At 35.6% G+C, this 17,727-nt stretch overlaps 2 protein-coding genes across 2 annotated transcripts in view; both read right to left on the bottom strand.

Annotated features, from left to right (window-relative positions):
* The window catches only part of LOC122694965 (interferon-induced very large GTPase 1-like), a 1,416,129-nt gene that overhangs the window by 362,143 nt on the left and 1,036,259 nt on the right, over positions 1–17,727 (bottom strand). The gene's annotated exons all lie outside the window — the stretch shown is intronic.
* LOC122695222 (olfactory receptor 2D3-like) lies at positions 10,261–11,184 on the bottom strand. Its single transcript, XM_043904853.1, has one exon. The coding sequence runs from the start codon at positions 11,182–11,184 to the stop codon at positions 10,261–10,263; it is 924 nt and encodes a 307-aa protein (XP_043760788.1).

Raw genomic sequence — 17,727 nt, 5'->3', positions numbered from 1 at the left:
ATCCTGGCCCTTAAATTCACCTGTCATTTGTTCTCATTGTGAAGAGGACGCTGAGGTGCATCAGTAAAAACAGCTGCCTCTCTGTGGTGTCCTCTCAATATGCCCTATTCTGTTCTCCACACTCTTTTCTCTCTCTTTGCACAAAGCCCTTTGGCAAGAATAATACTAATTATTGTATGTCAGGCAATTTCCTGGGGCCAGTCATTATTGTTTCTTTATCCTTTTAATTTTAAATCTTAATTCCATGAATTAATTATTATTATCTCCCAAATACAGAAGATGAAACAGACTCAGAGAAATTTTCAAACTGGCTCCTCTAAGCCTTTGTCACCCTTTCTATATCCTGCGATTATGTTCCTTTCTTACTAAAAAACTGGTTGTAAAGAAGGTTAAGGTTCAGCCCAGTTCTCTCCACTCCTTGAAGATAAATCCACAGACTTTCTCCGTTTTAAGGGTTTTAGAGCTCATCCACTATGGCAGAGCTATTTATCAGTTCAATTCAGTCGCTCAGTTGTGTCTGACTATTCTCAACCCCATGAACTGCAGCACACCAGGCCTCCCTGTCCATCACCAACTCCCAGAGTGAACTCAAACTCATATTTATAGGCCCACAAATAACAGGCATACTGGAACATATTTTAAAGCATTTTGAGGTGTCCTGCCTAAAGGACAATAGAGAGAATTCACGGAAAGATATTGAGAAAACTGACAAAGATTATTTGCAGATCTCTAATTGTACATCTTTAAAAAGCTCAAAGGGATCTAAAGCAAGCTTAGTAAGATGAGTAAGTGAAAAATAAGTAGAAATTTTAGTAAAAAAAAAAAAGAATTCCTTCACAGTCACTAAACTTAACAGTATACAGTTAAAAAACATTCAAAGACCTATGTGAAGAAAACCAGGAAACATTATATTTGAAGAAATGAATAGGCAGATTAATTTTATGCATCAATTCAGTCAGTTGCTAAGTTGTGTCTGACTTACATAGAACATAATCTTGTAAAGATGTTCATTTCATCCAAATTAATCCATAAATTGATTGAAATTCCAACCAAATTCACATAAGATTTTTGTAATGGAATTTAATAAGCTTATTTTTAATTTCTTCTAGATTAGTAATTTTATAGTAGAAAATGAGGTGTGGAAAAGAAAAATGATGGAGTAGAGGAAACATACCCAACCAGATATAAAATATGTAATAAAATTTTCCATGCTTATTAATATTGTATATACTGAACCAGTATAAAGCATTTGACCAATAAATATATTATAGAACAGAAATATTTTCTAGTATATATGAAAATTTTATATTTGACAAATGTGGCATCTGAAGTGTATCACTTAGTAAAAGATATAGAACAATTGGATATTCACTTTAGAATATTACATGTATATGTTTATATAAGCATATTTATACATACATATAAGTATAAGCAATAATTAATCCCAATTGAATTATCTAATTTTTAAAAACACTTTAATTTTCTATGTAATTAGATAGTCTATCTATTTTTTTGATTTATCTATCTATTGGTCTATTCAATCTTTGGGTAGTAAAAACTTCCCTAAACAAGCACACACATACATACACACAAAGAGAAAGAAATCATAAAGAAAAATGCCCACAAAACTGGCAATTTAAGAATATCAGGATGCTATGAGTGAATGCCACTCTAAACAAAATTTAAAATAAATAAATCTGAGAAAATATTTGCAAACAGTTTAACAGAATTTTAAAATTATTCTTAACTATAAAGGACTTACAAAATCAATTGTATATAACTGTATAGCATAAATACATATATAGGCAAATTGTCAGACTTTGTATGTGATACCTCATTTTAATCTTTTAAATGGAGTGTGAATGGGTGTGAGTATCTGTGTATACATGTATATTTGTGGCATATGTGTGTTTCCACAGTCATTTCTCCTATAGTGAGAGTCAACTGCTCATGGGCTGCTGCCATTTGTCAGGAGACGGCATAACTCACTGATGGGCAGTTGGGGCTCGGTAGCTAAACTACAGGGTTTAAATCCTAGTTTTTCTGGTTGATATGTGACTAATAGCAAATTACTTGGCTTTTCTGTGCCTTGCTTTCCTCATCTGCAAAATGATGAGATTAATAATGCATATCTTATAGTGCTTATGTAAACATTAAATAACATACAAAGCATTTAAAGAAATTAGGACAGTAAACGAAGCTAGCCCATAATATTATATATAATATCCCATTACAGTAATGGGATTATAATCTAGAAGTAACTGAAAGATTAGGAAAATGAAGGACAAAGCATAGTAACACATGGCTGCTATGCCTGAGTGAGGAAAATGCTGCTTCTCCCTGCTTTTACACTTTTCCTTCTTTTGCCCTTTGTTCATCCTTTGGAACTGGATCTGTGTTGCTAGCAAAATTCAATGTTAAGGCCAAATATGATAGGGGATGGAGAGGCTTCTAAGTATGTGGAATGAAGGGGCAAAGACAAACTTAATAGTTTGATTTAGTCATGTTTTTCTCTCTTTTTGAAAGTCTTACTATGGAAATTTCCAAACATATATGAAAGTGAAGAGAATAGTGAATAAAATGTCAAATACTTAATAATAAGATTCAAATGCATTAACCAGTTTTGATAGTTTGATCATCTAATTTATTAGAGTTTGAGATAATAAAATATACAAATAGCTATTTAAAAGCTCCTTTATTGCTGAAAGTCTAAAAGAGAAATTATTGTCATATAAGTCTGACATTAGAACCTAGCTTTTTCTCAAAATTCAAACATAAAAAATAAAAATAACCATATTTAAAGATTCTTACAAAGTCTATTGTGCTATAGAAGAATAATTTGTATACATGATTTGTTGATCAATAGAAATTAATTTGTTAACAGTGATTATCCCCAGAAAGTAGAATTCTCGAGGGAGCAGGGCAAGTGACTGAGATCACACTTTTATTTTTTAACCTTATCTATACTCTTTGACTTGTACAATGCAGCCTGCATTTTCTAAGTAAAGAAGAAAATTTAAATTATTTAAAATGAAAAACCTGAAGGAATTACAATGATAATACAGTACAAACAATATAAATTGTAACAATGAAGATAATATTAGAATAATGTAAAAGCTGAAAGATATATCACCGGATCAGAATAAAAATTAGAACCTTCAAAGGCTGTGCAAGAATTGTGTAAATGCTTCTGATAAGTCAGTAAAGCACATATTATTCAGCAAATCATGCTGAAATGATTGACCACAGGCATACCTTTTTTTATTGCACTTCACCTTACTATGCTTTGCAGATACTGCATTTTTTTTTTAAATAAATTGAAGATTCGTGGCAATTCTGAGTTGAGCAAGTCCACTTGCACCATTTTTTTTTTCTGAAAGCATTAGTGCATCTGTATCGTGTTTTGGTAATTCTCGCAATATTTTAAACCTTCCACTAGCAAAAAGATTATAACTTGCTGAAGATTCAGATAATGGTTAGCATTTTTAGTAATAAAGTATTTTTTAAATTAAGGCATGTACATTGTTTTTTTAGACATAATGTCATGGTACCCCTAATAGTCTTTAGTATATTTAGTGTAAATATAACTTTTATTATATGTGCTGGGAAGCCAAAAAACTCACAGGACTCACTTTATTGCAATACTCACTTTATTGCAGTGGTCTGCAACTGAACCCATAGTATCTCTGAGGTATGCCTAGAGTTGACAAGCAACTGAAATGTGTCCACTTCACTCACTACAAAGAAAACACTACAGAAGGGTGAAGGATATGTGTCTGTTCATTACACGTGGACACACACATATAAATAACCTTAAACATTTAAAAATAAGGTAACTATCCATTGGTCTCATGTAGTAGAATACCTTTCTGAGCATTACAACAGAATTGCAAACTATAAAAAAACCTAACTTAGTTTACTTCAATTTTAATCTTACACATTCATTCAAACAGGACAATAGCAAGAAAAAACATAACCTGATTTTAAGGTGAAAGAACTGAATAGATATTTCTCAAAAGAAGGCATACAAATGGCCAACAGGGATATGAAAAGAGGCTCAGTATCACTAATCATCAGGGAAATATAAATAAAACCACAATGACAAATAATCTCACACCTATCAGGAGAACTACTATTAAAAAGACAAAAGACAATGCATTTTGATGGAATTCGGAGAAAAGGGGACACTTACATTGTTGGTGGGAAGCAATTTGAAAAACTGTATGGAATTTCCCCTCAAAATTAAAAACAGAACTACCAAATGATCCAGTGGTCCCACTTCTGGATATATGATCAAAAGAAGTGAAATTTGCATCTCAGAGAGGCATCTGCACTCCCAAGTTCGTTACAGCATTATTCACAATAGCCAAGATTATGGAAAGAGCCTAAGAATCTGTTCATGGGTGATTGGATGAAGAAATTGTGATACAGACCCCCACACACATATGCAATGGAATATTATTCAGTCTTAAAGAGGAAGGAAATTTTGCCATCTGTGACAATTTGGATGAACCTGATGGACATTATGCAATTGAAGTAAACCAGAGACAGAGAGACAAGTACTTTATGTCCTAATTTGTACGTGGCATCTGAAAAATTGATCTCATAGAAGCAAAGAGTAGAATAGTGGTTACCAGGCACTGGCAAGTAGGGAAAATAAGAAAATGTTGATAAAAGGGTAAAAAGTTTCAATCAGACAGGATGAGTAAGTTCTGAAGCTCTGATATATAGCACAGTGACTATGGTTAATAATATTGTACTGTACACTTATTTGCTGAGAATAGATTTTAATTTTTCTCCCCCCCCAAAAGTAACTGTGAGGAGACAAATATATTAATCAACTTGATTTTGGTAATCATTTCACAATGTTTACATACATCAAAACCTCACATTGTGTACCTTAAATATATGCAATATATATGCAATTTTTGTCAGTTATACCTCAGTAAGGCTGGGGAAAAGTTTTTAATGCATTCACATTCACAAAACAAAATTTGAAAGTAAACAACAACATGGAAAAATTAACTTTAGCAAATGTAGGAGATCAAGGATTAATATTCTTGATATTAATTTTATAATTAGTATAAAAAGTCTAATGATTACCAGAAAATAAATTACAAATATTATAGGAAAAAGGTATATACATGAGTTGACAATTCATAATTAGTAAATTTCAATCTCAATACAAGAAAAAGCACATTAAAATTAGATGTCTTTTTGACCATCACATTGGCATGAATTTTTAAAATTTGTAGTATTCAATGATAATGAAGTTCTTGTTTCTTTGGAAACAAAAATATTAAAACCTGCATAATGGGTAATTTGTCAACATAGAGAAAATGCATTAAAATGAGCAGTATACTTTGATAAAGTAAATTCAGACTTACTATTTTGTCATGAATAAATATAATACTATTTCATCAAAAAACAATATGGATAAAATAAATCTGTGAGGATTTTGTTACAGTATTATAAGTACAACTCTTTAAAAGAAGAAATATTCTCAAAAAATCAAATATAGAACATCCAAATGATGGAATACTATGCAGTCCCTGAAAAACTGTAAAATTATTTAATATCAAAATTTTGCAAAATATTTAAGATGAAATGTGAATTATAAAAATATTTTATATTTAAAAATTTGCCTGGCCAAGGTGTTCATATGTGTGTCTTTCTGGGTGATGGGATTATATAAATTTTTTCTTTCCATTTTTATGTGATTTTATATCTCTAATAAAAACAAATTGTTTTGTATGCAGAAAATAAGTAATCTTTCACTCAATCTTTTGTTCTCTATTTTCTGCCTACCTCTTCACTCTCATCTCTTGCCTCTGAGGCAGTGGGTATCCACAGCCTTGCAATCACTCTAGTATCCCCGGTTAATAGCTTAATCCTCCTCCTTGGAGTTGCGGAAAAGAATTCATGAGGCCGTTATTCAGGAGAAGCTGCAAAAGATGAGCAAGTATTCTCTCTGGAAACCGGGTTGAAAAGAGAGAGGAACAGGAGAGTGAAAGGCAAAGCCCAATTCCAAAGAACAGACTCGAGATTTCAGACTCCCTAAGAGAATCAATGCTCCATAGTTACCCTACCCACTCTCACCTGGGTGATGGGTGCGTGAGGCAAACACAGGACGGTGGGATCAGTGATGAAGAGATAAGTTAATGAATGAAGAAAGCTGTGGTTTCTGCAGTCTGCTAATCCATATCCTAATAGTCAACCTCCACTGCAGTTTATAAAATATTCTGAAGGCTTGGACATCACCTGGGCTATAAGTCTTATTCTATACCAAGCCAAGATGTGCCTTTTCTTTAAGAGTTCAAACTTCTCTGGAGGATTTTCCTTGAAGGAAGTCTTTAGACCTAACATCCTAAGAGCTATTGTAAACAGGGCGTTCCCTGGAGCAACCTGCACTTTTACCTCTTTTTTTTTTTTAACCTTTCTACAATGACAGATACCCTGGGGCATTTTTTATGGTAATCACAAACTGAAATACCTGAATCTTACCTGATGTCAATTTCTTCACTACTGTTTTCCAGATCAGTCTGAGGAACTCTGAGGTCTCCAAGTTCTGTCAGAATTTTTAAAATAGTTTTCAATAATGACGGTATGAATCATGTGAAATACAGCTGACATACGTATATGCTGCATTATTTTGATGATACCTCCCAATCGAAAAAGTGCCAGGAGATTTCAGAATCCCTGTCTGCAGCTATACTAAGAATGCTTTAATTATTTTCAGCTAATGGGACAAAAAACTAGAGGTACAAGATGCAATTTAAGATGTCATGACTGTTTAAATGAAAGCTTTATTATAACTATTCAAATACAGAAGACTTTGAGAACTAAACATATAATACAGGACTATATAAATAATTCTAAAGGAGAATTCTTAATTTTCCAACCAAACTCCCCCTGTTTTGAGTCCTCTTCATTATACACACAATTGCTCAAAGCCTTGGCAGAGACATTTCATTCCTCTCTTTTTCCATCTCTATTTCTTATCTACTCCTAAGTCTTACCATCTCCTCTACCTCTCCATTGCTAGAAGTCTAGTTAAGACCATCATCTCTCTCCTGGGTTACCAGAGCAAAGCTCACTCTTACTGATTGCTTTTCTTGCTTCCATCCTTGTCCACTTACAATCCATTCTCCATATAATGCTCAAAGGGAATTTTTAAAAGCATATTGGGATAACTTTCTATTGAACATAAAATCAAACACTTTTTTTCCAGGACATCCAAGGTTGTAATGAATTGAATTGTGTCACCCTAAAAGATGCTTACTTGGAATCTCAGAATGTGACTTTTTTGGAACAAAGTTCTTTGCAGAAGTAATTATGGGAAATCTCAAGATGAGATCATCCTGAGCTAGTAGACCCTAAACCCAGTGAAGGATTCCTTTTTCAGAAAAGAGGAAGACAAAGAGAATGAAGGAGCAAGGCATTTTGAAGACAAAGGCAGAGACTGGAGTTATGGTTCCACAAACCAAGGAAGTCTCCTCCACTAGAGCCTTCTGAGAGAGCATAATCTGCAGATATCTTTAACTTCAGACTTCTCGCTTCCAGAACTATGAATTTCTATTGTTCTAAGTCACAGAGTTTGTGGAAATTTGTTATGGCAGCCCTAGGAAGCTAATACCAACACCCCACCAATCTGCCCTCTGCTTCTGTCTATGACCTCATTCATTGCACTCCCCCTGTCACTCATCAGCCTCCAAACATTCTGATCTGTTTCTCTCCTTATTGCAAAAAAACTCTTTCCAATCCAAGCCTTTTAGACTCTGTGTTTTCTCTGCCCAAACACTCCTCTCTAAATCTCTTCTTGGTTGGTTCTTTCTTCTCAACCTTCTGGTCACAGCACAAATGTTGATTTCTACAAGATACAAGATGTCCTTTAATGAAATATCACCTTCTCAGAAAGGTCTTTCTTGACCACCTGCTTAAAACGGCAGCCTGCCTTTCCTTGCTTTTATTTTCTCAAAGCACTTATCACCATCAGACATATTATGTGTTTTATTGTTTATTCATTTTTATCACCCTCTTCTAAAATGTAAATTCAGTGGGGATAGGAATTTTAAGCTGTCCAGTCCTATATATCCAGCACCTAGAAGAGATCGCAATAAATATTTAGTTAATAAATCAATTAGATATTCATTGCATAAATAAACTGTGCTATTGAAAGCAATATTATATGGGTTGATTTAACACAAAAATAACAGTCATACAACCTGTAGAATAATGAAAGGAAATTTATTTCTTTTAAGGCTTGGAAAACTATTTTCTCTAGAAAACATGAGTAGTTCCCAGATTGTGGTGACTTCAGGAGCTTGTTAGTTTCTCACATGCTTTAATTCATCTATATTCTGTGGCTCAGACAGTAAAGCATCTGCCCGCAATGTGGGGGACCTGGGTTCGAGCCCCAGGTTGGGAAGATCCCCTGGAGAAGGAAATGGCAACCTACTCCAGTACTCTTGCCTAGAAAACTCTATGGATGGAGGAGCCTGGTGGGCTACAGTCCATGGGGTCGCAAAGAGTCGGACACAACTGAGCAACTTCACTTTCTGCTGCACAGTCATCAATAGTCTGGCATCCAGTCAGAGGTGGGTGTTTTCTTTTAAAAATGTATTTAAGTATCTGTATTTTCTTATCCTGTTTGAGTTTTCTATAACTCAAAGTGAACCATGGCCACTTTTGCAACAATCATTCCAATTATGTGCTACAACTTCCCTTATACTAAATGGAAAGAAAAGAGCAAGTAATGGACTGAGCTTTTGAATGGTCGTGAGGCAGCAGCATGTGTAAGTAGTTGCTGTTGTTTATAACATAGTTTCTCAAATAATCTCTGGAGCAGGATTTTGTTTCCTTGTATAGGTGCATGCTGGTTCACATAATCTAAAAACAATATACATCTATGTACATGGTGGATCTAGTATTGCACAGATTTATTCTCCCATGCAGGATCATTCTACACGATGCATTCAATTCAGCAAGGGCCTTGTCACATATAATGAACAGCACTGGGTACTCACAAAAGGTCATGGACATAGAAGCTGGAATTGTCGGAAGTCGGTGTGGCAAATTTGACTTTCATGAGGGCAGTGTACCAGACTGGGAGTTGATTAGAAGCCACAGGTCTGTCGGTGATGCTGCCTCTGCTCTTACAGAGGGTTACAGCAGAGCTAGCAAAGACTAAAAGCATCCTTTCACCCTACAGAGCAATCTTCACCTTCTAGGATTGCTTCTCATAGTCAGTGATTCTCTTCCACTTTCCAAAAGAGAGGACTGATGGGTGTTGGCAAGTCAAATCTGCAGAAGAGGGGAGAGCATGTCTGAGGGGGAGCAGCTGTGGCATATTGGTGTCACAGGTAAAGGCCCTGAGAGTTCTGATGTGGGCAGTGTTCCTCTCCATTCCAGTTCCCTTACCGGCAATGACCCTTGGAGAGAAACTGCGTGATATACAGAAGATGTACCATATTTACTGGAATCTGAGGTCCCACACATTATTGTCTGAGCCAACAGCGCCCCCATGTGCTATTGGCTATAGGAGTATTTTGAGACTGCAGGAAATGAAACAAAAAGCCAAGGGTCCAGTATCAGAGTTTCAGGGGAAAAAAAGTCATTGATATCTTCTCACTAGAACTTTTAGAGTCTAGCGTAGGACTCCAAGACCTGTAGAAGACTGTATTTGATGTTAGCATGGGATGAGACTGACAACTAGCTGTGAAGTTTAGAATCAAAAGGTAATATCACTGGGTGAATATGGATTAGTGAATGAATAGTGCAGTGTAAATAAAGATCCTATTCAATATTTTTAAGTATTCATATAATGTAATGCATAAATATAATCAATATAATATTATACTACACAATATAACAGCAAAGTTCTATTTTACTTGTATCATCATAATAATAATCTATTATTAGATTAATAATAGATTAATAATATTATATTATTATATTATATTAATAATTATATTATATTTATTATATCAATAATTACATTAATAATTATAATAGATTAGTAATAGATTATTATTATTATTATGAGGCAAGTAATCAATAAACACCAAGGATAATCTTGATCAAGATGCAGTAGACAAACTTGAAACATTCTAGATGTGCAAGGGCACCTGTATGTGCCTTACTGATGTATCAGCCTAGAGACACTTCAGAGAGAAAGCTGTTACAGATGTTGAATCACTTTAAAATGTCTTCATCCCCATAATGGTATGTCAATACAGAGATCATTGGCTCTAAGGGACTCTATCTTCCAAATACTTTTCTAAATGCCTGCTTAACATCTTTGTTCCTTAGGCTATAAATGAATGGGTTCATCATAGATGTTATGACTGAATAGAACACTGAGATCACCTTATCCCCCTCATTCATTTTCTTGGAATTTGGACGCATATAGGTAAATATTGTTGATCCATAGAAGAAGACAACAACAATGAGATGAGAACCACATGTAGAAAAGACCTTGAGTCTCCTCTCCCCTGCCCGTATCTGAATCACAGTGGAGATAATATTCCAGTAAGAGGAAAGGATAAGGGAGAGAGGACCGAGGAGAATTATCACACCCATGGCAAAGATGGCCATCTCAGCTTTGTAAGTTTCTTCTGAAGCCAACTTCAAGAGTGCAGGAGGTTCACAAAAATAATGATTAATTATGTTCTTGCCATGGTATGAAAGATATAAAGTAAATGTTGTATCTACTAGAGACACAAGCGCTCCACTAGTCCAAGATCCTATGGACAGCTGAACACAAATCCTCTGGGTCATGAGAGTGGAGTAGTGAAGGGGCTTGCAGACAGCCACATAGCGGTCATAGGACATCACTGCTAGCAGGGAGCTTTCTGTACCCCCAGCTACTAGAAAAAAAATCATCTGAATTGAGCACCCTGGCTTCGAAATGGTCTTTCTTGTTACCAGCAAATGGAATAGCATCTGTGGGACAACTGTTGTAGAGAAAAGGAGATCACTCAATGACAGGTTTTTAAGGAAGAAATACATTGGTGTGTGCAATCGAGAGTCAATATGAATTAATAGTATGATGAGCAGATTCCCAAATACAGTCAGCAGGTAGATGATGAGAAATATCACAAATAGCACGATCTGGGTCTGCTGATCTGAAGAAAGGCCCAGCAAGATGAATTCAGTCAGATAGGTTTGGTTTTTTGTGCCCATGGATGTTTATTCCTAGCTACACAATAAGCATCAACAGAGCCATAAAAATCTGACTACATTTGAGCATCAGATCCTGAAAGTAAAGATCTCACTGGAATAAAAAATGTATTTGATTTTTAAAAATTCTTATAAATATTTGACACGAATTTCTAAAAATTTCCACCACCATATTTCTACAAAAGCTGTCTAAAAAGAACACTAACATATTATGTGGATTTGAAAAATTATAAAGTTTTCTGCATTTAGTAGAGAACCCAGGTTTTTATTTTTTGTAGTTTACTTTTTAGTCAGCAGACTTTCACTTTTATTTCATCAAGAAGAAGAACAAATAATTAATTTTCCCTTTGTGATTCCAAGAGATGCCGTACCATCCTTCCAAGTAGAAAGAAAATTTTATGAGACCATTTTATATGATTTTATAATCCACTGTCCTGATTATGTCCTAAATTCTTCACTGGATCAGAGAATCAAGGTTTGATGGAAGTGCTCAAGAGTAAGGCATGATCAGACTTCTGCATGAGAGAGGCAGGACAGTGGAGACCAGTCCAGACTTAGGCAGCACCACGCACTTGGGAAATAGGGAGGGCCTTTTGTGGTGACCCGGTGCAGCCACAACAGCTGCCTGCAGAGTGGCAGGGTCTTATCTGGCGTAACCATGTTCGAGCTCCCTCATGCTGCAGATGCATCAGAAGTCCAATCAGTCGGAGAGGTGCATGAGGCACTGGTTCAATACTCTGCAACCAGGCAGGAAACACCAGTCAAAGTCTATAGCTTTACCTCAGGAACAAGCAAGGAATAACCTGCTGAATCCAGGCTCCTGGGGAAAGAGTTTAGAAAGACTTAGGGAAGGTAGCAGGGTCATGGGCAAATGGCTAGGAATCAGGGCTGGAGTCTGATATTCCAGGGAAAGGCTGAAGTACTAGTCCTAGAACTGCCCTTTACAACGAAGGAGATGTCAGAGCAGAAAGTTAGCTACCTGGCAGGGACATCTTGGGATGGGGGTGGGGGGAGTCAAAGACTGCCAACATACAAGGGTTTGTTTTCACAGATAAAACCACACATCTAATTGGCAATATAGGACAAATGTGGCCTGATCAGTTGTGACTGGACCACCTGCTCATGAACTGCTAAGTAGGACTCAAAGACCACATGGTTACAGTGAGGTTTCTATTCATAAATATCTATCCAGATGGAAATGCAATGGATCCACCCTGAACCAACTGTATAATATATTGGCCTTGAGGGACCAGGAAGGCAGAGTCAGGAAATAATTTGAGGAATTGGTAAAACAAAATGACAAATAACTTTTACATTGATACAATGTAAAGGGAATACACAAGAGAATCACTGATAAACTGCCACCTCAGTAGCCAAAATAATCCACTACTGATTTCATTTCCCAATGATTTCTGATAAGCCCATTGTTTTTCACTGCTTCATCATTATAAATTTACTTGTAATGAACTGTGCATATTTCATGTGTACAATTTGATGAATTTTGATATATGTATATAAGTACATGCTTTTTTAAAGTTCTTATTAATTTACACATAACTATTTGTTCACAAGCTTGTCTCCCAGACTAGGTTTTATGTTTCTTCAGTGTAAAAATCCTATCTCAATCCATATGACTGCATCACCCAGTATATAGTAAATTTTTAGGAAATGTTCACTGACTGAATTAGTATATGAATGACTGAATACATGCAGAAACGAATAGATTCCTCTCATACTCACAGGCACTGTCACAAACCTGCACTCAAACACTCCTAAGGTAATAATCCTTTTAAAAGCATAGTATGAAATTTGGAAGACAGAGGTGATGCAGGCCCAGCTTCATGTTATCTTTGGGGTGAGGGGATCCTGTGACCACGAAGAGGGAGTAACACTAGGTGTGACCACCTGGAACACCGGTATAAGAGAGAGGTGTCAGTGGTAGTTGTTCCTCTTCCAGTAGAAATAGGAACAGACCCTCAATACGCATCCTGTTCTCTTTTTCATTCTTACGCGCGAGAGCACACATGCAATGTGGCAGCAGCCTGAATACTAGGTGCTGGAGCAGGAAGTGTCGCACACCTAACACTAGCACTCCTGTGCTTGGACTCTTCCCACCTCCCAGATAATGCCTAGTACGGTTCAAGAAGCTCTGTCTTGTGTCCTAGGTATTTTCCTGTGAGTTCAGTGGGAATCACCCAGAGAGTGTGGAAAATGTGAAACAGGAAGAGAACACCTATGTAGCAGGGATGGAAGGTAAGAACACAGGAAGATTCTCATAGTTGAAAGGGGTAGCGAGTTTGAGAGACAATGGATCTTTTGATTTCTTGTGCCTTTTAGCATACAAGCTGACCACCTCAGTAAGTGCCCAGTAGCAAGATTTCTAATAGTGAGAATTCATGAGAAGAGAGATAAAGAAAAATCTCTTTTCTCAAATAGACTGTGGATTGTAAAAATAAAGACACAGCCCTTCTCCCAGGATAAACTCTGGTTCTGCAGAGACTTGATGCCTTCAGCATCTTCCTCCTTCTTACCTGGAGACCAAGGATGAGTTTGTTCTAGAGACGGGGTGCTGTAAGTAAGCGGACCTGCCAGTGAGGCCAGCAGAGTGAGATCCAGAGATCCAAGCTGCACATCCAGAGTTTGGTTTTGGATGACAGTGATTCTCAGTCCTCTTTCCTAACAGCTGGGTATGAAATGGACTTTTCCATGGATTCTGTTTCAATCTCTGACTGTTTTCTTGGGTGAATTTTACACTACTTTTTAAGCACCAGCACTGAATTGAGTCTTTCTCTGAAAGGATCATAAAAGATGAGGTCCTGAGAGATGATAACAGCAGGAGATCCCCAGGGTATCTATCGCTGAGCACAGCTCCCTTTATTATCTCTACACAATGAGATACCATGGGATCTTTTGTAGATTTTTCTTTTTTCTGTTTATAATCATAGATTGAGTTCTGTGAATATCCTCTAATTCCCAGACTTTTTCTAATCAAAGAAAAAATTCTATAGGCTTTGAATATGAGAAAGAATCAAGTTTCTCTTCTTGGGAGCAGAAGCAATATGTAAAATATATGCCGACAGGCATTTGTCCACCCTTTAATTTAAATCCTTAGAAAAGTGGAAATATGCATCCTTTCTCATATTTCTTGCTTTAACTGCTTTTAAAATTATTGTTAATTTGAGGATATTATGGCTACCTTTTACAAAACCTTAACTCGTCTTAGAAAATAACAGGTTTGAGATACTTTATGTAAAAATCAAATGTTTGAACTATATGCTAAAGACAGATCCATACTTTTCTAAAACATACTAGATTTAAACAACTTAATGCTTTATTTACTCATTGATATTTAGTTCTTTTTAATAAAAGAAAAATGCTGCAGTCATTTATTATCTTTGCTACTAAATTTTCCCATCTATTTTTCTTTCCTTTTTATTCTGGCAGTAGGAAAATTATTTATTTATTGCTCAGATGTAATTTTTAAAATTTATCAGTCAAGTCATATTTCTTATTGTAATTTTTCTGTTGAATCCAAACTGCATTCTTTATATTATAGATATGTGGTTAAATTTTTCTTATCTTTCTTCCTTGATAATTTTTACCTCTTTTTTCAATCAAATCATTATGTATTCTGGTTTATGAAATCTCCTTGTGATTTCATATGTCCTTACAACTATCCAGAGAAACAGGACTGATTCACTCTGTCAAATTATCTCCACTACATCTTTGTTGCTTTTTCTTTATTCAAATCTGTTTGTCATGTTATATTTTCAATTTGTGAGTATATTGTAAAGAAAATTTTATCTTTCCTTTTTAAGTTCATTTTTTAATTGAGGAATAATTGATTCATAATATTGTGTTAGTTTCAAGTGTACAGCAGAGTGATTTTTTTTTTTTTTGGCAGAATATATTCCTTTATAAGCTATTATAAGATATTTGGTATACTTCTCTGTGCTATACAGGAAATCCTTGTTGCTTACCGATTTTATGTGTAGTAGCTTATATCTGTTGATCCCATATTCCTAATTTGTCCTCCGTACCCCATTTTCCTGTTTGGTAACTGTAATTTGTTTTCTATGTCTGTGAGTCTGTTTCTGTTTTCCACAAAGATTTATCGAGATTATTTTTTAGATTTCTCATATAACTGATGTCATATAGTATTTATCTTTCTCTGTCTGAAATGTTAATCAGCCATAAAAATACTGCCATTTGCATCAACATGGATGGAACTAGAAAATATAATGCTTAGTAAAGTAAGTTAGACATATATATATATAATACAATTTGAAAATATTTCACCCATTGTGTTGTAGGTTTCCCTTTTATTTTTCTGATGGTTTCCTTTGCTGTGGAGAGGATTTTTAGTTTGATGTAGCCCTACTTGTTTCTTTTGCTTTTGTTGTCTATGTCTTTGGTCTGAGATCCGAAAGATAATTGCAAAGACCAGTGTTAAGGAATTTTGCCCTATTTTCTTCTAGGAATGGGAACATATTTAATCAATTTCAACTTTATAATTGTTGGAGTAGAAAGTTAGCTATTGGAATATCTTATCCTTAGGGCAAATGGGTGAAGAAAAGTCTTATGATGGCAATTAGAGAAAAAATCAAAGTCCAGGGACTTTTGATCAGGATTTATTTCTCACACAAGTTATTTATATTTCATCTGGGAGTAAAAACTCTTGTTGTGTAAATCTTGGGGTACACACATACACACACTCATGGGCACACATATCTGATTGTGTACTTACTGATTGATTTATTTCTTCTTTTGATATGTTTCTCCTGTTTGCTATTTTTTTTATAATATATCAAAAGCATATTTTGATATGTTTCTCCTGTTCTGGAGAAGGGAATGGTTAGCCACTCCAGTATTCTGGCCTGGAGAATTCACAGTCCATGGGGTCGCAAAGAGTTAGACACGATTGAGCGACTTTCATTTTCTTTCTTCCCTGTTAGCTATGTGCTGTGTGCTGTGCTTAGTCACTCAGTCGTGTCCGACTCTTTGTGACCCCATGGAGTACAGCCAGCCAGGTTCCTCTGTCCATGGGGATTCACCAGGCAAGAATACTGACTGGAGTGGATTGCCATGCCCTCGTCCAGGTGATCCTCCCACCCCAGGGATCGAACCTAGGTCTCCCTCATTGCATGCGGATTCTTTACCATCTGAGCCAACAGGGAAGCCAAAGAATACTGGAGTGGGTAGCCTATTTCTTCTCCAGGGGAACTTCCCAACCCAAGAATTGAAGCGGGTTCTCCTGCAATGCAGGCAGATTCTTTACCAGCTCAGTATCAGGGAAGCACTCTGTTAGCTATAGATCTTCAAAAATATGTCACAATTCTATAGCGATGTGTATGGACTTTTTTTAATTCACAGTTATTTCATTGATGCTACTTTGTTTTTACTTTTGTACAATCAACAATAATACATTTTTACAATGATGTCAAAGGGTAATTGAACAATACAGATCGCTGATGATTTCTCTGTTAAAGGCAGCTGAAAATTAGAGTAATATTCACTCAGTTAGCACTGAATAAAGATAATCTGTCCAGCAGAAACAAAGGAGAGATCATTTCTAATTAGAACACTTCATAGTTGTATAAATATGGAAAACCATCAACTCTTTCTGAGAAGCAGTCATTTTATCTGTGAAATGGGGATTGTATTTGTCCTGCTTTAATCTTTATAATTCTAAAGGCTTAAAGTAACTAATATTTATATATCCAATAATAACTTTTAAAAAACAGACTGTACAGAAGCTGCAATGAGGGATAGAGAAATACACATATAAAGGAGGAGATTTTGATAAACCTTTCCCAGTTCAAGACAGAGCAAATGGACAAAAAATAGCAAAAATAAAAAAGCTAAAGATACAATCAATTAAAAAGCACAAATACATATCAAACTGCAAGCTATCATAATAAAAAGTATATCTCTTTCCAGTGTACATAGAACATTCACAAATATTGTTACAAACATAATCTCAATAAATTTCAAAAAAATAGTTATTATGCAAGCAGCATGTATATATCATTAGCTGTAGGGAATGGGACTGAAGAGTTTGGAGAGGGCAAAAACACCAGCTAGACTTCTCGGGAGAGGTATTACTTCATAGGTTGATTTTTTAATCAGGTAAATATTTTATGTAATTTAAAATAAAATAAAAAATTTAAAATAAATTCATAAAAATTGAAAGAAAAATGTAATAAACAAACCTAGCTACGTATCCAGATTGTGATGTGTGTGTGGTGAGATAAAACAGCTAAGGGCTGTGTTGTTGCCATCAGGACCTGGAACATTTGATAAGAGGCAGAAAGATGAGACTAGGGAAGAGAAGCAAAGGCGTCAGTGGTGTTGCTAATGCTAGATGGTGAATACGTAAGAATGTTATATGTACATATATAGAACTAGTTTATTTATATATATACATGCTGTGCTGTGTTTAGTTGCTTAATCATGTCTGACTCTGTGACCCATGGACTTTAGCCTATCAGACTCCTCTGTCCATGGGGATTCTCCAGGCAAGAACAGTGGAGTGGGTTGCCATGC

The sequence above is a fragment of the Cervus elaphus genome, chromosome 1 (assembly GCF_910594005.1).
Source record: "Cervus elaphus chromosome 1, mCerEla1.1, whole genome shotgun sequence".
In the NCBI taxonomy this organism is placed as follows: Eukaryota; Metazoa; Chordata; class Mammalia; order Artiodactyla; family Cervidae; genus Cervus; species Cervus elaphus.
This window is presented reverse-complemented; position numbering and strand designations above follow the sequence as displayed.

Coding starts and splice junctions, on each gene's coding strand:
- LOC122695222 (XM_043904853.1), bottom strand. CDS start 11,184: ATGGGCACAAAAAACCAAACCTATCTGACTGAATTCATCTTGCTGGGC.